The sequence below is a fragment of the Alligator mississippiensis genome, chromosome 15 (assembly GCF_030867095.1).
Source record: "Alligator mississippiensis isolate rAllMis1 chromosome 15, rAllMis1, whole genome shotgun sequence".
Classification (NCBI taxonomy): Eukaryota; Metazoa; Chordata; order Crocodylia; family Alligatoridae; genus Alligator; species Alligator mississippiensis.
Window position 1 is genome coordinate 30,971,422 of NC_081838.1, and position 22,754 is coordinate 30,994,175.

Below are 22,754 nucleotides of genomic sequence, written 5' to 3' on the forward strand. Positions count from 1 at the left end.
ACACGGCAATCTGGGGGTGATGCACTGCATTGCAGGGGTGATGCACTGCACTGTGGGGGCACACTGCAGTAGAGTAACAGGCTCACTGCAGTGGGGTTGGATCACTGCATGCCGGGGTCTCTGCATGACCCTTGTGGCGCTGCAGAGGGACGGGGTCCTCGAGCAGAAGCACCCTGCTGGGGTGGAGGGGAGGCTGCACATGTCACTGCACGGCGGGGTCACGTGGTAACTGGGCGGGTGGCAGCGCCTTATGCCGTGCTGCATAGCCTTGCGGGCCGCTCTGTCCACGCGTCTCGCTGTTCCGGACCTCCACGGTGCCGCTCTAGCAAGTTTTCTCGATCTTCCGGCTTGCTCTAGCGCGTTATCTCGTTGTTCCGGACCTCCACGACTCTAGCATGTCTTCTCGCTGTTCCGGGTTGCTCTGGCCCATCGTCTCGCTTCCTTAGACCTCCATGAATCCGCTCTGGTCATTCACCTCGTTGCTCCGGGCCTCCAGCCTGCCACTCTAGCTCTAGCTCTCCCTCTTGCTGCTCCTTGTCGCTCTGACCTCTCGTTTCTCTGCCCAAGACTACCGATGACGTAATTCTGGTTCCTCCTCTCGCTGCCCTGGGCCGCTCTAGCTGCCCCCTCGTTGGCCTAGACTTGCAGGATGCCACTCTAGCCTCCCATCTCGGTTCTCCGGGGGGCCGCTCTGGCCCGTCCTCTCGCTGCTCCGGGCCCAGAGACCGCCTCCTCCCCGAGGAGCTACTGCAGCCGCGAGCGGGTGAGGCGGGGGGGGGGTGCCCCTATAGATCCCATGGTGCCTGTATAGCAACCCCATAGGTCTTATATCGATAGTGTGTAGCCCCTATGGATCCTTATGTCACTCCTACATAGTCCCTATAAGGCCAGGCAGCACTTCTGTAGGTTGCATAGCGCCCCAATAGGCCGCAGAGTGTCCCCGTAGCTCCCCTGTATCGGCCCCGTGGGTCCCAGAGCGCTTCTGTGTCGCCCCTTCAGACCCATGGAGCTCCTGTCGGTCCCGCGGCGTCTGCCGGCTCTGCAGGTCTCGTAGCGCTGACAGCGCCCCTGTGGTCCCCAAGACCCTCCCCGGTCCCCTGTAGAGGGCTTTAGCCCCCCGGGTCTCCTGTCGGGTTCCCCTCTTGGCCCCGTGGCTCCCTGTAACGCCTCGGGCCTGCTCTGGGGAGCACTGTGGGTCTCCTACGGGGACTCCGCTGGCTAGGTTGCATGTAGGGCTCTCTTATAATGAACGAATTCCCCTTGGCCCTCCCCCTTGCCCCCTATAGCCCCGCCCCTGGCACCTATAGCCCTCTGTGGGTTCCCCATCCCTTCTCACCTCTATAGGTTGCCCCTTAGGGCTGCTTTCTGCTGTAGGTTTTGCTGTGGCGCTGCCTCGTCCCTGCAAGGGGGCTCGCAGAGGTTTTCCCGTGTCCTGTAACCTCTGGGCCGGGGGGGTCACACGGGGCTCGTTGGCCCTCACGGCCCCCCGCCCCCCCGCGTCTCTTCCTCTCTTGCAGACCGGGGCATGGCCCCTGCCACTGGGTGCTGACCCCCCCCCTGTTGCCACGACGATGGCCCCTGCGGGGGCGCTGCTGGCACTGGCACTGGTGGTGCTGAGCGGGGCAGGGGGGGCGCGGGCTGGCGACTGCAAGGGGCAGCGGCAGGTGCTGGGGGGCAGCAGTGGCTACGTCAGTGATGGCCCCGGCAACTACTCTGTCAACGGCAACTGCGAGTGGCTCATTGAAGGTGGGGGCGCTGCGCCGCACCGCGCCGCGCCGTCCTTAGGATTCAGGGTTAATGCTGGGCGGCGGGCTGGTCATCATTAGGTGTCAGAGTCAACAGGGGTCGGGAGCAAAGGCTTTATTCTTTGTGCTCAGGTTCCTTTCACAGCACTGGCGGTTGGGTTGTCATTAGGGTTCAGAGTGAACACTAGGAGAAATTAAAGCTGGTGCCCATAGCTAAAGCAGATAATCACTGTAATCACTAGGCTCCAGGGTCAACCAGGGGCTGATGTCTACAGAATCAGCCTGGGCTGGAAGCGCTGTTGTCGCCACTAGCATTTGGAGTCCAGGGGCCTCGCAGCCCCATTGCCCTCAGATCCCAGTGGCAGCGCGGAGCACCGCTGTCGTCGTTAGGTTTCAGTGTCAACGCTGCTTTCAGCGCTGGTTCTGGGCTCAGCTGCTGCCCCATGGGGGTGGGGGGGTGTCAGGTGAGAGCTGGGGGTGTTCCCTAGCAGGTCCTGACCCCACTCCCCACCGCTAGCCCCCAGCCTGCAGCACCGCATCCTGCTGACGTTCACGTTCATGGACACGGAGTGCACCTATGACTACCTCTTCGTCTATGACGGCGACTCGCCGCGCAGCCCCCTGCTGGCCAGCCTCAGTGGCAGCACCCTGCCTCCCCCCATTGAAGCCACGTCCGGCAAGGTACCAGCCCTGCATCCCAGTGCAGGAGATGGGGGGGTGTTTGGGGGGCTCTAGGGTGACCATGGACCATATCATATCAGAGGGAGTATGGGGGGCTGTGAATGAAGGGGTTGGGGGTCTGGGGGGTGCAGGGTTCATGGCTATGGGGCTGGGGGGGCAGTGAACTCAGGGGCACGGGGTATGGGGTTGGCAGGGTTCATGGCTATGGGGTTGGGGGGGCCAGGGGCATGGTCTGACCTGCCTCCCCCCCCCGCCCCAAGATGCTGCTGCACCTGTTCAGCGATGCCAATTACAACCTGCTGGGCTTCAATGCCACCTACCGAGTCTCGCTCTGTCCTCATGGCTGCAGCGGGCGCGGGGCCTGCGGGGCTGACGGCCGCTGCCTCTGCCCCCCGGGCTGGGGGGGCCCGGCCTGCCAGGACCCTGCCTGCCCCACCTACTGCCAGGCTCATGGCACCTGCAGCCAGGTGAGTCAGGGTGCCAGGGGTGGGGGGGGGGGTGCAGGGGTCCGGACCGCCCCCATGACAGGTGTGTGACTTTGCAGGCCAGTGGGCGCTGCGAGTGTGAGTCGGGCTTCGTGGGCCAGGGCTGCGAGCTGGCGCTGGGTGAGAACCAGGGCGGGGGGCGCTGGTACAATGTCAGCGCCATGGACTCTGCCTTCCACCCCCGTGCCGCTGCTGCCGGCGCCTTCCTGCCGTCTGCCGGTGCCCTCTACCTCTTTGGCGGTAAGTGGGGGGCAGTGGGAGGCTGGGGGGCGGGGCAGGGTCCCCCCCTTAACCCCTTTATTGTTCCTCTCCAGGTCTGGATTTGAACACAGCTCTGGGCGACCTCATCTACTACAACTTTAGCACCAATGTGTGGCACCGCCTGGTGCTTAGCCCCTCCCCGGTATGGCCCCTGGAACCCCCCTCCCATATTCCCTCCAGGGCTGTCCCAGTGGCCTGGAGTGACTGTGCTTCCCCCCCCCAGGCAGCGCGGCACTCGGGAGCAGCAGCAGCCTGGCAGGGGGCGCTGGTGCTGTGCGGGGGGCAGCTGGCGGACGGGCACCTGGCCCACGACGTTTGGACCTTCCTGCCGGCTGAGGGGCGGTGGCGTGAGCTGGCCCCAGCCCACGGCCCTGCGCCCCCTGGCCTGGCTGCCCATGCTGTTGCTCTCGTTGATCCCTGGCTCTATGTCTTCGGAGGTGAGTGGGCCCGGAGAGGGCAGGGGTGGGAGCAGGGGGATGGGAGCCCAGACTCCTGGGTTCTCTCAGTTTTGGGGTGTGGGGTTGAGAGAAGGGGGGGGGAGCCTGGACTCCTGGGTTTTCAAGGGGAATGGGGTTGAGAGCGGGGGGGGTGGGAGCCCAGATGCCTGAGTTCTCTGGGTATTGGGGGTCTGGGGGTGAGAGCAGGGGACCAGAAGCCCAGACACTTGGGTTCTCTGGGGATCTGGGGTCCCAGATCCCTGGGTCCCTAGCTGACCCTTGCCCCCACAGGCCGCACAGAGGAGGATTTCTTCTCGGCGCAGCTCTTCCGCTTCCACCTGGAGTCGTGGCTGTGGGAGCGGGTGGTGCCGGCAGGTGGGAAGGCACCCGCAGCCGCTGGCCACTCCATGGTCTTCCATCCACCGTCTCGTGCACTTGTGGTTTATGGGGGGCACCGGCCCTCCACTGCCCGGTGAGCATGATGCCTGTCTGGGGGGAACCTGGGAGGCTGGGAGCTGTGCCTGACCGACGACCCCCCCCCGTGCCAGCTTTAGCATGCGCGTTAACACCACGGACCTGTTCCACGTGGACCTGCGGCTCTGGACCACACTGCGGCCCCGTGACACCCCCCGTGGCCCCCGCGAGCGCGCCTTCCACAGTGCCACTGTCATCGGCGACTACATGGTGGTTTATGGTAAGTGGCGCCTCCCCACCCCCCAGGCCTGGGCAGGGATCAGCTGGCACCCTCTGACTTCTGCCTTTTGCCCCCTGGTGCAGGTGGCAATGTGCACATCCACTACCATGAAGAGAAATGCTACGAGGATGAGATCTTTTTCTACCACCTTGGCTGCCATCAGTGGGTGCCCGGGCGTGAACTGGCCCACGGCCTGCCCCATGGTGAGGTCTGGGGCTGGGGGGTGGCATGATGGGGACCTGCTTGTGTATGGGGGGGTGGTGCTGGGAGACTGTGGCAGAGCCTGACCCTGTGCCCATGCCCCCACAGAGCGCGAGGGCCGGGGGCCGGCAGGGGGGCGCTATGCGCATGTGGCAGCTGTGCTGCAGGGGGGAGTCCTGCTGGTGGCTGGAGGATTCAGCGGGGTCCCCCGCGGTGACCTGCTGGCCTACAAGGTGCCTGCTTTCGTCTTCCAGGTGCCCGCCCAGAATGTGAGTCACCCCAGTACCCTCCATGGGGCCCTTAGTGCCCCCAATGTCCCCCCCAGGGCCTGATTCCCCTGGTTCTTTTACAGGACCCATAATACTCTCTGAAATGTCCCCCTCCGCTTCCTGAGCACAGTACTCCCAGTCCCTCTACAGGATCCTTAACTACCCCCTGATACCCTTTCCCCAGGGCCTGGTACCCCCTAGTTTCTCTATGGGATGCTTAATATTCCCTGATACCCTCCCCTCACCTGGGCCCAGTATCCCACAGTCGCACTACAGGACCCTTAACACTCCCTGGTACCCCCCACCTTCTCAATGAAGCTATGGTAACTCCCCCCCCCGCCTGGACCCTGGTACACCCCAGTCCCCCCATGGGTTTCTTTGTACCTCCTTAAGCTCTCCCTCCATACTCTCCAGCTCCTCTGTGGAACCCTTACTACCCCCCACAATTCCTTCCCCCCACCTGTTGCCTGGGTATCCCCTAGCTCCTCCACAGGACCTGCTGTTCCCCAGACCCCTGGCTCTCCCCTGGACCCCAGCCTGGTCCACAGGGAGGTGGCAGGGGGGGTCCTGGCTGGGGGGGGCACTGGGGCAAGGACAGACCCTGCCCTCCCCCGTTTCCCCCCAGTACCACCTGGATTACTGCTCGCTGTATGCCGAGGAGGTCACGTGTGCCAAGGACCCGGCCTGCGCCTGGTGCCTGGACGGTTGCCAGAGCCCCGCACCCCGCAGCAGCGTGCGTCCCTGGGAGGGGTGTTGGGGTTCATTGGGGGGTGGAGCACCTGGACATCTGGGTTCAGTGGGGCGCAGGGGGCTGGGAGCCTGGACACCTGGTTTCGCTGGGGGTGCTGGGCTGGGAGCCCGGATGCCTGGGGTCTTGGGGGGCTGGGAGTTCGGATGCCTGGGTTCAGTGGGAGGTAGGGGTTAGCAGCCCAGATGCCTGGGTTCCTGGGGTCGTGGGGGCTGGAAGTTGGAGGAGAGCTGGGGTCCTGGACTCTTGGGTCCTTCCAGCCAGGGGTTCTGGCTGACCTCCCCTCTCCCTTCCCCCCAGTGCCCTAGCTCAGGCTGCCTGGGCCTGGCGCGGCTGCTGGGTGACTGCGAGTCATGCCTGGCATTTGGGGGGGGTGGCGGTAGCGCTCCCTTGCCCCGTGCCCCAGGGCCCTTCGGCTGGTGCGTCCAGAATGAGACCTGCATGCCCATTGCTGGTGAGTTCCTGGGGGTGGTTGGGAGGGGGCTGCTGCACCCTCTGGGGCTCACCCTCTCCTCTTTTTCCCCCACAGAGCAGAGCCGGTGTCGCGTGGGGCAGATCTCAGGGACCTATGGCTGGTGGGGGCCACGGCCCGTCTTTGTCACGACCCTGGAGCGTTGCCAGGCTGAGAACTTCTTGCCTGGCCTCCACCTTGTCACGTATCAGCACCCGCGCAACGACTCCCAGCCCGACAAGGTGAGCGCGGGGCTGGGGGGTGCTGTCGGGGGGGGCTCACAGCATGGAGGGCCATCATGGAGGTCAAGTTCACAGTGTGGAGGGGCATCGTTGTGGGGGGTAGCCCACAGTGTTGGGGGGAGGCAGGGACAGGGCAAGGGGTCCTAGCAACCCCGGCCCTGAACCTTTTGTCCCTTGGGTGAATTCTTGTATGAAACTTGTGAGTCCTTGTGTAAGCTTCGTGCCCCCACACGCTGAGCTCAAGTGGACCTCAGGCACTCTCGTGTGAACTGTAGGCACTCTTGTGTGAGCCTCAGGCACTCTCACGAGAGCCTTAGGTTCCCTTGTGCAAGGCTTAGCACCCTGGTGCAAACCGTCCTGTAGGGACCCTCACACACCCTCATGCATGCCTTAGGCATCTGTGTGCGAACTGTAAGCACTCTAGCATAGATTCATGTGAGTCTTAGGCATGCTCATACACCCCTGCAGGTGTCGATCGTGCGCAGCACGGCCATCACGTTGAGCCCCAGTGCAGAGATGGACGTCTCGCTGGTCTACAAGGGTTTCTTGTACCCGCTGGCAGGGGCTGGTGCAGCCGGAGGTGCTGAGCCCGATGTGGCTGTGTGGGCCCGCATGCAGCGCCTCTTTGTGGTGGCACGCCTTGCCCGCCAGCCTGGGGCTGCTGACATGGTGAGTGCCCGCGGGGCCGGGAGGACTGGGGTTGGTCTCTGGGGGTCTCACGCCCCCTGACCCTCCCCCTGTACCCCTGCAGGAGGAGGTGGGGCGCTGGGCAGCGGGGCAGGAGCGTGAGACGCGGCCACTGCGGCGCCCAGGTGGGGGGCGCTTGTTCCCGGTGCCTGGGCGTGGGCACAAGTACGCACTGCAGGTTGAGGGACACCTCAATGCCTCGGGCCATGGCCAGGCCAGCGAGCTCGCTCTGCTCTGGGACCGTACCGGCCTGCCCGGTGGCAGCGTGAGTGTACCAGACGTCTGGGTTACCTGCAGGGGTTTTCGGAGCCCAGACACCTGGGTTATCTGGGGTGGCAGGGGGCTGGGAGCCTGAACACTTGGGTTCTTGCTGGGGGCTGGGAGCCTGGACAGCTGGGTTCCTGGGGGGAGCCGGGGGGGTCCAGGCAGGGCTGGGGGGGCCATCCGTGCCCCTGCAACCCTCATGTCTCCGCAACCCGCATGTCTCCCTCCCAGGAGATCTCGTTCTTCTTCTTGGAGCCATTCCGCTCGGCCGGGGGAGCAGCCTGTACCTCGTACCCCTCCTGCCTGGCCTGCCTGGCTGACCAGGGCTGCGGCTGGTGCCCCCCTGCCGCCACCTGCCACCCACGCACTGGCCCCCCGGGCACTGGGCCCTGCGGTGGGGGCTCTGTGCGCCTCGTCCTGGCCCCAGCCCACTGCCCCCACTGTGAGGACCACCGTGACTGCCATGCCTGTGCCGCTGTGAGCAGGGGACTGGGGCATCTCAGGGGGGCCTTGGAGGGCTTTGGGGGTTGTGGGGGGCTGTGAGGCTTTTGGGGGGCTGCAGGGATGGGGACACGTCGGGGAGCATGGGAGTCTTGGGGGGGCTGCAAGGGTGGGGGCAGGTTAGGGGGTACCTTGGGGGCAGCAGGGGTGGGGGCAGGTATTGGGGGGCCCCTGAAGGTATTGGGGTGTGTCTCTGCCCCCTGTTGCTCACCTCCCTAACCCCCCCAGGACCCATTCTGCGAGTGGCAGGTCAGCAGCAGCAAGAAGGGTGACTTCCTCTGCAGCCGCCGTGGCCGGCAGGAGGGGGCTGTGCGGGACCCCCAGGGCTGCCCCAGCCTCTGCAGCCAGTGAGTAACCCCAGGGGGGTGCCCTCTGACCCCCCACCAGGCCCTCTGACCTCCCCCAGACCCTCTGACCTCTGCGCCTCCCCCAGGCGCCGCACATGCGCGGACTGCCTGTCCAACTCGAGCCAGTGCGCCTGGTGCCAGTCCACCCGCAGCTGCTTCTTTTTTGCTGCCTACCTGGCCAAGTACCCGTACGGTGGCTGCCGTGGCTGGTACGACAGGTACGGCCCTGGGGGGGTGGGCCTTGTCTCGTCAGCTTGGGGACTGGGGGGGGTGCAGTATGGCTGGTACAGGACTGGGGTGCTGGGTATGGGGGGGAGCAGTTTATGACCAGGGGGGTTGATACAGCAGGTGTGGGACTGGGGGGGCTGGTACAGGGCTAGGGGCACTGGGTACAGATGGGGGGGTTGGGGTGGCGTAGGACCAGGAGGGCTGATACAGTAGGAATGGGGTTAGGGGGAGTGGTAGGTGACCTGGGGTGCACCGGGTATAGTTGGGGGGTCAGACTGTGGGGCCAAGTAGGACCAGGTTTATGGTTACGTGGGTTGATGCAGCAGGTATGGGACTGAGGGCACCGGTAGGAAACTGGGGGCGCTAGTTACAGGTGGTTGGGGAATCATAGGACATGGGGGGCTGGTATGGGACTGGGGGCACTGGGTGCAGATGCGGGGGGCAGTGTAGGATAGGAGGGGCTGATAGAGCAGGTGTGCAACTGGGGGGCACCAGGTACACACTGTGGGGGTTAGTTTATGATCAAGGGGGCTGGTATGGCTGGTACAGGACTGGGGGCATTGGGCATAGAGTGTGGGGTAGTGTATGATCAGGGGGACTGATACAGCAGGTGTGGGATTGGGGAGCCCATATGGCTGGTAGGGCACTAGGGCTACCAGGTATAGATGGTGGGGTAAGTAGGACCAGGGGGGCTAATGCATCATGTGTGAGACGGGGCATCAGGTGCAGATGAGGGGTGTGAGTGGGACGAGGGTTAGGGGGGCTGATCCAGCAGGTATGGGACTGGGGGGCCCAGTGTAGGACAGGGGGGCTGATGCAACGTGTGGGGGGGGCAGGTTCAGGGCTGGAGGAGCACATATGGCACTGGGGGGCTGGGTTCTTCTGGATGTCTGGGTTCCCTGACCCTTGTCTCCCGCAGCGTGCACTCGGTGCCGCAGTGTCTGGACTGCGGGCGCTTCAACACCTGCCGTGAGTGCCTGCAACACCTGGAGTGTGGCTGGTGTGGCGACGCCGACAACCCCACGCTGGGCAGGTAGGGGCCCCGATTCTGGGGGGACAGGATGGGGCAGGGCCCGAGCTGTGACCCTGTGCCCTCCACCTTACCACAGGTGCCTGCCCGGGGACTTCTCGGGGCTGCGCGGCTTCGCCAACTGCTCGGATGCACTGGGGACTCCCCCCGGGCCGGGGCCCCCCCCTCGCTGGGCCTATGGACGCTGCCCCGACGTGGACGAGTGCCGCCTGGGCCTGGCACGGTGCCATCCAGCTGCCGCCTGCCGCAACACTCCTGACGCCTTTGAGTGCCGCTGCCGACGTGGCTATGCCGGGGATGGCCTCACCCACTGCAACCGCACGTGAGCAGGGCCTGGACCCCTGGGTTCACAGGGCGCTAGGGGTCTCAGGGTGAGAGCGGAGGGAGTTGGGAGCCCAGATACCTGGGTTCATGGGACACTGGGGATGTAGGAGGTCAGAGTAGAGGGGTTGGGAGCCGAGACGCCTGGGTTTTCTGGGCATTGCGAGTCTTGGGGGTGAGAGTGGGGAGAGCTGGGAGCCTGCACACCTGGGTTCTCTGGGCACTGAGGGTTTAGGGGGTGAGTGGTGGGGGATCGGGAGCCCAGACATCTGGGATCTCTGGGGAGGGAGAGAGGCTGGGGGTTAGAGCAGGGCCTGGGGCGCGGATGCCTGGGTTTTCTCACCCCCCCCTCCCCCCAGGTGCTATGATGACTGTGGGCATGGGCGCTGCAGCGGGTCCCCCAACTTCACGTGCGTGTGCGACCTGGGCTGGACATCGACGCCAGGTGCAGGGGGGGCCGAGGGAGGGAGCGCACGCTGCACCGTGGACTGCGGCTGTCACTTCCACAGCTCCTGCGAGGCTGCCGGTCCTGGTGTCTGCGACCAGTGCCAGAGTGAGCCCCCACCTAACCCCCGTGGCCGCGGCCCTGCCCTCCCGCCCAGCGCTGACCCCCTACCCGCCCACAGACTGGACGCAGGGGCCACGCTGCGAGCGGTGCCGCCCTGGCAGCTTCGGGGACGCAATGGGTGCAGGCGGCTGCCGCGAGTGCCGGTGCCACGGCCATGGGCGCCCGGAGCTGGGCCACTGCCATGCAACCACTGGTGCCTGCTTCTGTGCCCCCCCCACCGAGGGCCCCCACTGCGAACGCTGCGCCCCTGGTTTCTACGGGGACCCTAGGTGAGAGACCCTCCACCACCATGGGCCACCAGGCACCCCCCTGCCCGGGCCTGAGACCCTCCTTCCGGCAGGGGGACTGATCTCCCTGCAGACAGATGGGCAGGCAGACAGACCCCCCCCCCCCCCCCCCCCCCCCCCAAAAAAAAAAAAACAACTGGACAGACAGCCCCACCCTGGGAGTCATGGGTTGGGGGGGGTCTTCCCTTCCCCCTACTGTCACCCCCTCTCCATGTGTTGCAGGGACGGGGGCATGTGCTACCGGGAGTGTGCGGGGCGTGAGCTGCTGGGAAACCTGTCGGGGGCGGCAGCGCTGGGGTCGTGGCGCGCAGGGGGAGCACCGGAGGGGGGCCTGGCCTACTGTGTCTGGGTGCTGGCGGCCACCCCAGGCCCCCAGCCCTGTGCCCCTGCGCCTGAGCCCGCCCCACCTCGGCCCTGCCCCGCCATCAGTCTCCACATCCAGCCTGACCTGCAGGGACCCTGCTCTGTGAGTGTGGGGTCGGGGGTCATGGAGGGATGGAGACCCTGCTCTGTGAGTTCAGGGATTGGGGGCAGGGGGTGGGGCAACGAGTGAGGCCTCATTAGCGATGGCCCTCCTAGTGGGGCTGCGGGAGATGGGGTGCTGGTGGGCTCGGACATCTGGGGTCTCTCCTCACTGCTGCAGGGACGCGGGGAGGAGGTTTGGGAGCCTGGAGGCCTGGGTTCTCCGCAGCTTTGGGAGAGCAAATGGCCTGACTGGGTGTGGGGTTGGAGTCCCGGACACCTGGGTTCTCTTCCCCCTTTGGCTGCTTTCTCTGGGGTGGGGAGTCTGGTCAGCGGACGGCAGGCGGCTGGGGGGTCCTGGAGAGGGGCAGCCCCTGCCAAGACCCCCGTGTCCTGGCCTCCAGAGCAGCTACGTGTATGCCTTTGATGGGGTTCCAGCCTTCCTCGACTCGGGGGTCATCCAGGCTGACCGCACCCTCATTGGGGCCTTCTGCGGCCGTGGCCGCGACCAGCCCCTGGTCCTGGAGGCCCATTCAGGTGGGTACCTCCCCCCACAAGCCCCCTTCCCATTTTGGAGCCACCCCCACAATCTCTGCCTTCCCCCAGGTGTGCTGGTGCTGTACTATGAGGCCAATGTGACAGCGGAGGAGGGCGACCCCCCTGTGCCCCTGCCCGGGTTTAACGCCACAGCCTGGGTGCGGGACTGCGCCCCCCCTGGCTGCGGGCCGGGCCGCGATTGCCGCGCTGGGCGCTGCATGTGCCATGAGGGCCGTGCCGGCCCTGACTGCCAGCGCCTCGTCTGCCCTGGGGACTGTGGTGCCCCCGCCGGCCATGGTGCCTGCAACACTGTGAGTCCTGGCAGGGCTGGTACAGGGCATTGTGGAATACCAGGGCTCAGTTGTGGGGGGTCTGGCACAGGGTGTTGTGGGATGCAGGGGGAGTTAGGGGCCTGCAAGGCTGAGTCATGGGAGGCTGGTATGGGACATTGTGGGATACAGGGGGGGTGGGGGCTGCAAGTCTGAGTTGTTGGGGGCTGGTGTGGGGCATTATGGGATACAGAGGGTGCAGAGGCTGGCAGTTGCCTGTAAGTTGGAGGCTACAGGCCCTGGGGTGGGGTGGTCCCTGCCAGCTCTCATCCCCACCTCAACCTCTCACTAGAGCCTGGGCCTGTGTGTGTGCCGTGACGGCTTTGCAGGCCCCGACTGCGCCGTGACCCTTGACCCCGGCCACATTGTCTGGGAGACACTGGTGGACGCTGAGCTGACAGCCGTGAGTGCCCCCCCCATTGCCCGCCCCCCCCCCCCCCCATCTGGGTGTGGTGCTGATGGCATGTGTACCCCCAGGACACGGCCAGCCGGTTCCTGCAGCGCCTGGCACACACCATGGTGCCTGGCCCCGAGGACACACTCTGGATGTTCGGGGGCCTCTCGCTGAGCCATGGCCTGCTGGACAGCGTGTACAGGTCAGCCGGGCCCTGCCCCCTGCTTGGCTGTTCATGGCTCCGCCCCCAAGTCCCAAGCCCTGCCCCTGCTTCTGGGGACCCCCCCCCCTTGACTTCCCCCACGCCACCCCCTTTCACTCCTCTGACTGCCCCTACCCTTTGGCTTCTCCCCCTCATCGTAGTTGGACTGTCTGCGCGTGCGCGTCCCGGATGCTTGGGTCCCGTGTGCATGTGTATGGCGGGGCTCCCCATCCCTGACCCCGCCCCCTGCGCAGGTACTCACTCCCGGAGCGGCGCTGGACACAGATGCTGGTTGGGACAGCGGATGGGGGCCCTGGGCCGGTGCCACGCTACTTCCACGCGGCTGCCTACGCGCCTGCGCGCCGTGCCATGTACGTGCTGGGGGGGCTGGCGGCAAGCGGTGCCCGCCGCGACTTCTGGGCCCTTGACCTCAGCACCCTGCAGTGGCGCCAGGAGCAGGTGGGTGCTGGCTGTCCCCCACTTTAATCCCGTCCCGCAACCTCTAACTCTCGTGATCTCTGACCTTGCGGGGGTCTTGCATGGCTGTTTCCCTGATTGCTGACTCCTGTGATCCTGGGTTTTCTCACCCCTGCAACCCCCCCGCGGTCTGTTTTCTGGGCAGTGACCCTTGACCCCTGACCCTAGGCGACAGCAGTACCAGCAGTGGCTGGGCACACGCTGACCCCACGCCGCGGCTCGTCCCTGCTGCTCATTGGTGGCTACTCACCTGAGAACGGCTTCAACACGCAGCTGCTGGAGTTTGACCTGGCAGCCGGCACCTGGCGCGTGGGGGCCCAGGCGGGCACCCCCCCCACCGGTAAGGAGCCCCTGTTCTCCAACCCCAGACCTCTGACTTGTCACACCTTAAGGACTCCTGAGACCTCTGCTGCCTGCCCCTATCCGTAAGGACTGCCCTGATTGCCTATTATTGGGACCTTGGACCCTCCCAACTCAGGGACCTTTGACCTCTGACCCCTTCTCCCAGGTCTTGAGATCCCCCCATGCCTGTGACTGATTCTCACCCCTGGGAACCCACCCACATCCATGGTCTCTGACCTCTTCCCCCAGGAATCCCCCTATTCCTGGGAACTCCTATGCGTCTGATCTCTGATTACCACCCTTTGGAACCACCCCAGTCCACCTCTGTGACCTCAGATCCCTATACCCCCGGCACCTCGGATCCCTTTCCCACAGAAATCTCCCTATCCCTTGGAACGTGTATGCCTGTGACTTCTGACCCCCATCTCTGGGAACCACCCCCATAGCCTGGGACCTCTGCCCCAGGAATCGCCCTACTCCTGGGAACCCCTCACCTCCGTGACCTCTGTGTGCAGCTGCGTGCAGTACCCCCGGGTACTACCCCCATCTCCATGATCTCTGACCCCCATACTCTCGGGACCTCTGACCCCTTCCCCCAGGAATCCCCCTATGCCTGGGAAGTGCCCCTGGGGTCCTCCCCCAGGTTTGTATGGGCATGCAGCTGTGTACCAGCCCGCCCCCCAGGTCCCCCCTTGGCTGAGCTGTCCCTGCCCCCCCAGGTCTGTACGGACACACTGCTGTGTACCACGAGGCCACAGACGCTGTGTACGTGTTTGGGGGGCAGCGCTTCCACGTGGAGACGGTGTCGGCATCACCTGAGCTGTACAGCCTGCACTACCCCAACCTCACCTGGAGTCTGCTTGCGCCCTCACATGGTCACAAGGTCAGGGCTTGGGGTTGGGGGTCAGGGGTCGCGGGCATCCAGGATGGACTCCACGACCTGATGCTCTGTCGTCTCCCCTCTTCCCCCCAACACTGTGTGCAGCCGGTGCCTCACGTGTTCCATGTGGCGGCCGTGCTGGGCGACACCATGGTGGTAGTGGGCGGCCGTGCCGGCACCCGCGACTTCTCCAACCATGTCCTGCTCTACCAGGTCCTCTGCAATGCCTGGATCCTGCCGGACCGCACTGGTACTGCCTGCACTGCCCGGCCCTCAGAAACTGGTGTCCCCCACTCCCCTGCCCTGGCCCCCTTCAGGGTCGGGGGGTGTCTGTCCTCTGCCTCATAGGTCTGGGGGGTTGTTGGGGTCTAGGGGGGTCTCTGTTCTCCTCTGTAGAGGTCTGGGGGTGCTTCCAGTTCCATTCATTGGTCCCCCTTGGGGTCTGGGATCCTTGCCCTTGTGCTGTGGGTTGGAGGGGTCTCTGGGGAACTCTGCCCTCTGCGCCATGGGTGTGTGGGGGGTGTTGGGGTCTGGGGGGGGGGGGGGTCCCTGCCCTTCTTTATGGAGGTCTGCGGGTCCCCCAGTCTCATTCATTGGTCCCCCTTGGGGTCTGGGGTCCCTGCCTCAGTGCTGTCGGTTGAGGGAGTCCCTGTGGGGGACTCTGCCCTATGCGCCATGGGTCTGGGGGGGGGGTCTGTGCCCTCCTTTATGGGGGTTTGGGGGCTCCCTTCCCATGGCCCCCCTCGGGGTCTGGGGTCCCTGCTCCTGTGCTGTGGGTCCAGAGGGGTTTGGTGGGGCTCCTGGGGGATTCTCTGCCCCTGTACATGGGTTTGAGAGGCGGTGGTAGGGGACGGGAGGGTCCCTGCCCTCCTTTATGGGGGCCTGGGGGCTCCCCCCTTCCCCTCTCCTGGCCTCCCTCTGGGTCTGGGGTCCCTGCCCTCGTGCCGTCGGTCCAGGAGAGTTGAGGGGGGTCCCTGGGATGACTCTCAGTCCCCTGCACCAGGGGTTTGTGTGGGATGTTGGGGTCGGGGGTGGGGGGGGTGTCCCTGTTCTCCTTTATGAGGTCTGGGGCCTCTCCCCTTCCCTTCCCTGGCCCCTGTCTGGGGGGATTTGGGGGATCCCTGGGGGACTCTGCCCCGTACATGAATTTGTGGGGGGTCTTGGGGGTCCCGGGGGGGTCCCTGCTCTCCTCTATGAGGGCCTCAGGACGCTTCCAGTCCCATCCATTGGTCCCCCTTGGGGTCTGGGGTCCCTTGCCCTCGTGCTGTGGGCTGGGGGGGGGGGTCCCTGGGGGACTCTCTTCCCTCTGTGCCGTGGGTGTGTGGGGGTGTTGTGTTGGGGGTCTGGAGCGGTCTCTTCTTCCCTCTACGGGGGTCTGGGAGTCCCCTGTTCCCCTCCCCTGACCCTCCCTGGGGTCTGCAGTGCATGCTATGGGGCCAGGGAAGAGACCCTTTGCTCCCTGTGCCATAGGTCTGGGGGGGGTCCTGGGGGTCTGAGGGTGCCCTTGATTCTGCTCCTGGGCTCTCTGGGGGGCTATGAGGGTCTGGGCCCCGCTGATGGCCCCCTGCACCCCCAGGCCCAGCAGTGGTGGGGGAGCCGATGGCGCCGGCCATAGCGCACGCAGCAGCGGTGGTGGGGGGCCGGCTCTACGTGTCCGGGGGCTTCGCGGGCGTGGGGCTGGGGCGCTTGGCGGCGCTGGCACTGCCCCCTGACCCCTGCCGCGTGCTACCCGAGCCCGACGCCTGCAACCGCTCGGGCGCCAGCTGCGCCTGGTGCCGCGGGGCCTGCGTCTCCGCCGACGCCGCCGAGAGGTGAGGGGCACGGCTAAGCGGGTGGGGGTGGGGCTAATGGGCAGGGCTATAAGGGGTGCCCCTGTGCCCCTTCTAACAGGTAGCAGAGGGAGGGACAATCAATAGGGGTGTGGGGGTGGAGCTACAAAGGGGGAGCGGCTATGCTGATGAGAAGGCAGGGCTGTTGAGCAGAGGTGGGGCTGTTGGGGGCGTGGTCAGGCTGCAGGGGCAGGGCTACAGGGAACAGGTGGGGTCTGCATGGAGGGTGGCTGTGCGAATGTCATGCATGGGGCAGGTGGGGGGTCAATGGCATTATGGGCGTGGCCTTGCTGAGTCTCTGCCCCCTTTCCCCCAGGTTGGGCTGCCTTCCCGGCGCTGCCCCCTGCTTCCCGGCGCCACGATCGCCCGACGAGTGCCGGCGCCTCCGGACCTGCAGTGAGTGCCTGGCGCTGCACCCCCGTGCTGCTGCTCGGCCGGGCCCTGCCCCCACGCCCGGCCCTGCCCATGTGAGTCTGGGGGGGCAGGGCTTGGCTGGGGGGGTGGAGCCTAGGGGCTGAGCTCACCCTGTCCTTCTTTTGCCCCTGGCGCAGGGGCTGCCGCAGTGCAAGTGGTGCACAAACTGCCCTGAGGGTGCCTGCATCGGCAGCGCTGGGAGCTGCACGTCGGAGAACGACTGTCGTATCAACCAGCGCGAGATCTTCGCGGCTGGCAACTGCTCCGAGGTCTCCTGTGAGGCCTCTGACTGCCCCAAGTGCACGGCTGCTGGCAAGTGCATGTGGACGCGCCAATTCAAGCGCACAGGTAGGTGGGCACCACGGCGTGTGCAGTGTGCTCACCGGGGGGGGACGGGACTCATGTACCATGCTTCAACGGTCTGCCCTGGGGGGGTGCGGATCTTGCACACTTGCTATGTGTGTGGCAAGACATGGAGGGTGCCCACATGTAACACGTACCGGGATAATCATGAAGGCTTCTTGATGGCTAAGATCAAGTGTAGTCTATGCTTACTTGGCAAAGGAAACACTGTGACCACGGAGGCGGTCTTCCTGGCCATACCAGGGAAGACTGCTCTCTAGGCACGGGGATAGTACCTGCCAAGGTAATGCATAGTAAACCTCCTACTTAACTGCTGGAGTGGGAAGGTCTTGGCTTTATGCCCATTTTATGGAAATGAGTGACTCCTCCTTGACTTGCCCCTGGGGCCTTATGGCTGAGGGCAAGCAAAGCTCGGGGGCATCTGAACCCCAAGCCTCCAAGCTTGGGCCTGCAAGTAGGATGCCCACCAACAATTGTGGAAACATTTGAAGCCCCAGGTGCACATGGAGGACGTTTGCCAGTAGGAGGGCCACTTATGGTTGTACACTGACTCTCAGAGTAGGAATTTGTTTTGGCTAATTTGGCTTGGAATGTGGAAAATTTAATTAAAAAAACCCAAACAAATCACCGGGATGAAGGGGGATGCATGTGCAACACACTAGTGTATATGAGGGGAGAGAATCTTGTGTGTGCTTATGGGTGTGTGCACCAGTACCCTGGGGAGACAGCACATGGGTTTGCACATGCATGGAGGTGGGGCAGTCATAATAGTGTGCACACACAAAGGAGGTGCATGTATTAGCACATGCATTCAACATGTATGTGCACCTTGCTCATTAGCACACTCAAGGAGAAGGTTGTGCATACATGAGCACACATGCATACAAGGTTTTGGGTACATGCACGGGGACATGGCAGCTCCAGTGCACTGGAACACACAGAGGCATACGCATGTGCACACACACGAATGTTCATGCCTCCTTGGCAGGAGAGACGCGGCGAATCCTGAGCGTGCAGCCCACCTACGACTGGACATGCTTCAGCCACTCACTGCTCAACGTGTCACCAATGCCGGTGGAGTCGTCGCCACCATTGCCCTGCCCCACACCCTGCCACAGCCACAGCGCCTGCGCAGACTGCCTGCGCTCCAAGGGCGCCGATGGTGGCTGGCAGCACTGTGTCTGGAGCACCAGCCTGCAGCAGGTGGGCTGGGGGGCTGGGGGTTGGGAGTGAGGGCACTGAGGACATAGGGGCTGCGGGTCAGGAATGGGGGGGCATCAGCTGGGCAGGGGGCTGTGGGTAGGGAGTGAGGGGCACTGGGGGGCTGCATGCCAGGGGTGAGGGGCTGCTGTAGAGCTGCAGGCCAAGAGTGAAGGGCACTGGGGGTGTGGGAGCTGCAGGTTGGGAACGAGGGGCACCAGGAGAGCTGCGGGTCAGGAATGAGGGGCATTGGTAGGGTGGAAGCTGCAGGTTAGGAGTGAGGGGCACTGGGGGGAGGGGAGGGGAGGGGGTTGCTGGTTGGGAGTGAGGGGCATCTGAGGCTTTGGGCTACAGGTTGGGAGTGGGAGGCACCAGGAGAGCTGGGGGGAGGGCTCAGTGCCAGGCTAAACCCCCCCTTCCTCCCCACAGTGCATGAGCCCCAGCTACGTGCCGATGCGCTGCGCGGCTGGGCTGTGTGGGCGAGTGCTGCGGGGGTCTGAGAGCTGTGCCCCACCCTGCGCCGGCTTGCGCCAGTGCGCACTGTGCGTGCGGCAGCCCCGCTGTGGCTGGTGCGCCCGACGTGGGCACAACGGGGGCGGCCGCTGCCTCGAGGGTGGCCTCCACGGGCCCCGCCATGGTACGCCTGGGGGTTGTGGGCGTCACTCACAATGCACTGGGTTTGATGAATGTGGAGGTGACCCACAGCATGTGGGTGTTACCCACAATGCACTTGGCTGGGCATGAGGGGTCCCCCACAGTGCACTAGGTTGAGTCATGGGGGATTTTCCATGTTTTGGGTTTGTGTAATGGGGTAGCTTGCCCACAATGCACTGGGTTGAGTAATGGTGGGGTACCCACAGTGGACTGGGCTTGGGTAATGGGAGGTAGGTTACCTCCAGTGTACTGGGGTGGGTAATGAGTTGGGCATGATTATCCAGAGGGCATGGGGGGGGGCAGGGCAAAGGGCTTACCCACAGTGCCCTAGGAGGCACAAGGGTGCTGCCCACCATGCCCGGTGGGAGGTGGTGGTGGGGGTCCCTTTTACCCACAGCCAACCGGGAAATTCCTACAGTGCCCTGGGAGGGCTACCCATAATGCCCCAGGCTCCCCCCCCAGGGCTGGCGCAGGCATGCGGGGGTGACGCGGACTGGGCCTTCCTGTCATGCCCCCCCGAGGACGAGTGTGCCAATGGTCACCACGACTGCAACGAGACTCAGGACTGCCGTGACCTGGCACGCGGATATGCCTGTGCCTGCAAGAGTGGCTATACGCTGCACATGTGAGTGCCTCGCACACCCCTCCCTCATGCCCTATGGGCACTGACCCCTCGTGCCCTGCCCTTCAGGGCCATGGGGTTGTGCTATGCACTGCACGTGTGAGTGACTCGCATGCCCCTCGCACGCCCCTTCCTCACACACCACTGACCCCTGTGCCCCCCACCCTACAGGGCCATGGGGCTGTGCTATACGCAGCACCTGTGAACGCCTTGCACACTCCCCTCACGCCCCTCCCTTGTGCCCCACAGGCGTTGACCCCCGGGGCTGTACTACATGCTGCACCCATGAGTGCCTCGCATGCACCCCTCCCTTCTGCCCTGCGGGCGCCAACCCCCATACCCTCCCCACCACAGGGCCACGGGGCTGTGCCGTCCGGTGTGCGAGCAGGGCTGTGTGAACGGGACGTGTGTGGAGCCCAACCGCTGCCGCTGCCACTTCGGTCATGTGGGCCGCAACTGCTCGGCTGAGTGCCGCTGCAACCGCCACAGCGACTGCCTGGGCGAGGGCCGGCCCGACCACTGCTTGCAGTGCCACAACAACACCATGGTGCCCACACCGCACTGCGGGTTGCACGGGGTCAGGGGTCACGGCGGGGTGGCATGGGCCTGGGTCACATCAGGCTGGGAGGGTAGGGTTGGGGTGATTGGGGGCTGAGGGGGTCGTGGCTCAAGCTTGGGGCAGGATGGGGTCAGGGGTCACAGCTCGGGCTGGGGTGGGGCAGTGGGGAGCCTGGGGGTCATGACTTGATCCTGGGTTAGGGGCGGGTCAGGGCTGGTTGACGAGGGTGGGGTCCGGGCTCAGGGGCCCGCAGGCTCTGACCCATGTCCCTCCCCACAGGGGCCGCACTGTGAGCGCTGCCGCCCACTTTTTGTGGGCTCGGCACTGAATGGGGGCTTGTGCCGGCCCTGCCGCAGCTTCTGCCGCGGGAACAGCCCCGTGTGCGTGACTCGCGAGCAGTACGAGCGTGCCCGGCGTGACCCTGCGCACTTCCCGCTGGATCCTGCCCTAGTGAGTGCTGCGCGCGGGGTAGAGGCTGGGGCCCCAGGGCTGGTGCAGCTCCTGACTCCCGTGACTCCCCCCCCATCCCCTGTGCCTCCCAGGTCCCAACATGGGTGCCCGAGGGGCCGTCAGAGGACACAGCCGTGTGTGTGAACTGCCAGAACAACAGCTTTGGTGAGAAGTGCGAGAGCTGCTTGCACGGCTACTTCCTGCTGGATGGGAAGTGCACCAAGTGAGTGTGCGAGGGAGGGAGCCCCCGGGCCCCGTCATGTGAAAGGCGCGTCTCCTTGTGCCAGGTCGCCCCCTTGCAAGAGCCACCTCCACTTGTGCAAGCTCATCCCTGTGCAAGAGCTCCCTCCCCCCTTGTGTGAGAGCTCATCCCCATGTGAGAGCCAAATCCCCTTGTGCAAGAGCCCATCCCTGTGAGAGCTGCTTCCCCTTGTGTAACAGCCAATCCCCGTGTGAAAGCCACCTGCCCTTATGCGAGAGTTCATCCCCATGACATCACCTCCTGGTGCAACAGCCTCCCACCCTTGTACAAGGGTCACCTGCTGGGCTGTGCCCTGGGGCCCTTCTCCATGGTGGGGGGAGCTTTGGCCTGGCCCTGCCCCTGACTCGGACCCCCCGCCCGGCAGGTGCCAGTGCAACGGCCATGCGGACACGTGCAACGAGTTGGATGGCACGGGCTGCCCCTGCCAGAACAACACGGAGACGGCGCCATGCCAGGGCGTGGGTGGCGCAGGCCCGGGCGAGCGCCGTGACTGCTACAAATCCCAGGTGCCCGGGGCAGGTCCTAGGGCAGGGGCAGGGCAGGGCCTGCCATCTGCTGGGACAAGCAGGCCTGTGGTGAGGGGCATGACCTGGCTGAGAGTGACAGGCAGGGGGGCATGGCCTGCATATGGAGGCGAAACCAAGTAGGTGCCAGTAGCAGCTGGAGGGGGCTGAGAGGGAGGGGAGGGGAGTATGAGTGAGAGGAGGAGTGAGGCTGAGAGAACAGGGGCGTGGCCAGACTAGGGGTGGAGCCAAGCGAGCACCAGCAGCATTGGACTGACTAGTGGGGGGACCTGAGAGGAAGGGGTGGGGGGTTTGTGTGACAGGGGAGGGGTGTGGCTATGCAGGGCATAGCTGGGGTGGGAGGCATGGCCAGCCTCTGGGGGGTGGAGCCAACCATCTGCCAGGGGGAGGGGCGGGGCCAGGTGCTGCCCCTGACCCCGCCCATTCCCGTGCAGTGTGCCAAGTGCCGTGACACGTTCCACGGGCAGCCAGTGGGGGGGCTGCAGTGCTACCGGCTCATCGCAGTGGAGCAGGAGTACTGCTTCGACCCCGCCTCGCAGAGCAACTGCTTCCACGCGCCGCAGCGCCGTGACCTGCCGCGCGGCCGCACCGTGCTCTTCGCTGTGCAACCCAAGTTTACCAATGTGGACATCCGGCTCACCGTGGATGTCACGGCCGGCGGCCTCGACCTCTTTGTCTCTACCGCCTATGACACCTTTGCTGTGGATGTAGAGCCGGGCACCGGCGTGCACCGCGTGCGGGTGCTACCGCCCGCTGATGGGCGTAATGGCTCGGGGCCAGGCCTGCGGGTGCGTGAGGAGCGGGCACATGGGTTGGTGACCTACGTGACTGTGCGGCCGCCACAAGCTGTGTTGGTGGTGCGCGGTGTGCGTGATCGGCTGGTGGTGACGTACCCACACGATGCGCACGCACTCAAGTCCAGCCGCTTTTACGTGTTGCTGCTCGGCGTGGGCGCTGGTGCCGCCATGCCTGCCACGCAGGGGTTGCTCTTCTTCCGCCAGGACCAGGCGCACATCGACCTCTTCGTCTTCTTCTCCGTCTTCTTCTCCTGCTTCTTCCTCTTCCTCTCGCTCTGCGTGCTGCTGTGGAAGGCCAAGCAGTTTGTGGATGTGCGGCATGAGCAACGCCGGCACCTGCAGGAGATGACCAAGATGGCAAGCCGCCCCTTTGCTCGCCTCACCGTGCTCTTTGAGCCCGAGCCGGGCGGAGCTGGTGCCCCACGGGCAGCCGAGCTGGTCTTTTTGCCGACCCGGCCGCCCAAGCACCCAGCGTTGGGCGCTGCGCCACGCCTGCGCCCTTTCCCTGAGCTCCCCTACGCCTCAGCCCGTGTGCGTCGCTCCGAACCCTTCCTCTCGCACTTGCTGGGCTTCCCGTGTGCCCCCTTCCGTGTGGGACCTGTGGCACTGGAGCCCACCGAGGACGGAGTGGCTGGTGTGGCCACCCTGCTGCTACAGCTGCCTGGCGGCGCCCAGGCCCCCAACCGTGCCTGTCTGGGGTCGGCCCTCGTCACCCTGCGCCACCACCTGCAGGACTATGGTGCGGCTGGCTCCCATGGGGCCCCTGGTGCCCACGCCCGCAAGGGCCGCCTTGGCCACGACCACCTCACCAGCATGTCACTCTGAGTGTCCGTCCATGCCGCACGCAGGATGCCTGGTGCCGGGACTCACCTAGGGGCCCACGCCCTCCTGCCTGCTCACGCTGCATCAGCTGGGCAGGGTAGTGGCACCCTGCCCTGGGGTAATAAAGGAGCGTCTGGACGCGGTGCCCTGTGTAAGTGGCCCTGATGGACTGCCCCCTGCCCCATCCA

The 22,754-nt window shown here is 65.2% G+C and overlaps 1 protein-coding gene across 2 annotated transcripts; it reads left to right on the forward strand.

Moving 5' to 3' along the window:
* The first annotated feature begins 270 nt into the window (after nucleotides 1-270).
* Nucleotides 271-22,709, forward strand: MEGF8 (multiple EGF like domains 8). 2 transcript variants are annotated; one of them, XM_059718671.1, is made up of 43 exons: nucleotides 271-763; nucleotides 1,518-1,746; nucleotides 2,263-2,426; nucleotides 2,687-2,893; nucleotides 2,971-3,151; nucleotides 3,226-3,314; nucleotides 3,396-3,609; nucleotides 3,901-4,081; nucleotides 4,158-4,303; nucleotides 4,387-4,506; nucleotides 4,613-4,773; nucleotides 5,399-5,506; nucleotides 5,822-5,975; nucleotides 6,051-6,214; nucleotides 6,683-6,883; nucleotides 6,966-7,166; nucleotides 7,397-7,642; nucleotides 7,895-8,013; nucleotides 8,100-8,231; nucleotides 9,161-9,274; nucleotides 9,351-9,593; nucleotides 9,952-10,145; nucleotides 10,219-10,429; nucleotides 10,670-10,913; nucleotides 11,314-11,446; nucleotides 11,516-11,757; nucleotides 12,068-12,178; nucleotides 12,253-12,371; nucleotides 12,626-12,830; nucleotides 13,017-13,188; nucleotides 13,910-14,073; nucleotides 14,176-14,320; nucleotides 15,647-15,881; nucleotides 16,216-16,366; nucleotides 16,451-16,661; nucleotides 17,665-17,879; nucleotides 18,306-18,513; nucleotides 18,993-19,155; nucleotides 19,507-19,699; nucleotides 19,991-20,161; nucleotides 20,254-20,384; nucleotides 20,788-20,929; nucleotides 21,382-22,709. In XM_059718671.1, the coding sequence occupies exons 2-43, from the start codon at nucleotides 1,572-1,574 to the stop codon at nucleotides 22,567-22,569; spliced, it is 8,268 nt and encodes a 2,755-aa protein (XP_059574654.1). In that variant the 5' UTR covers nucleotides 271-763; nucleotides 1,518-1,571; the 3' UTR covers nucleotides 22,570-22,709. The 2 variants fall into 2 exon arrangements, with proteins under 2 accessions (XP_059574654.1, XP_059574653.1); XM_059718670.1 differs by having other exon boundaries at nucleotides 13,910-14,320.
* Nucleotides 22,710-22,754: the final 45 nt, after the last annotated feature.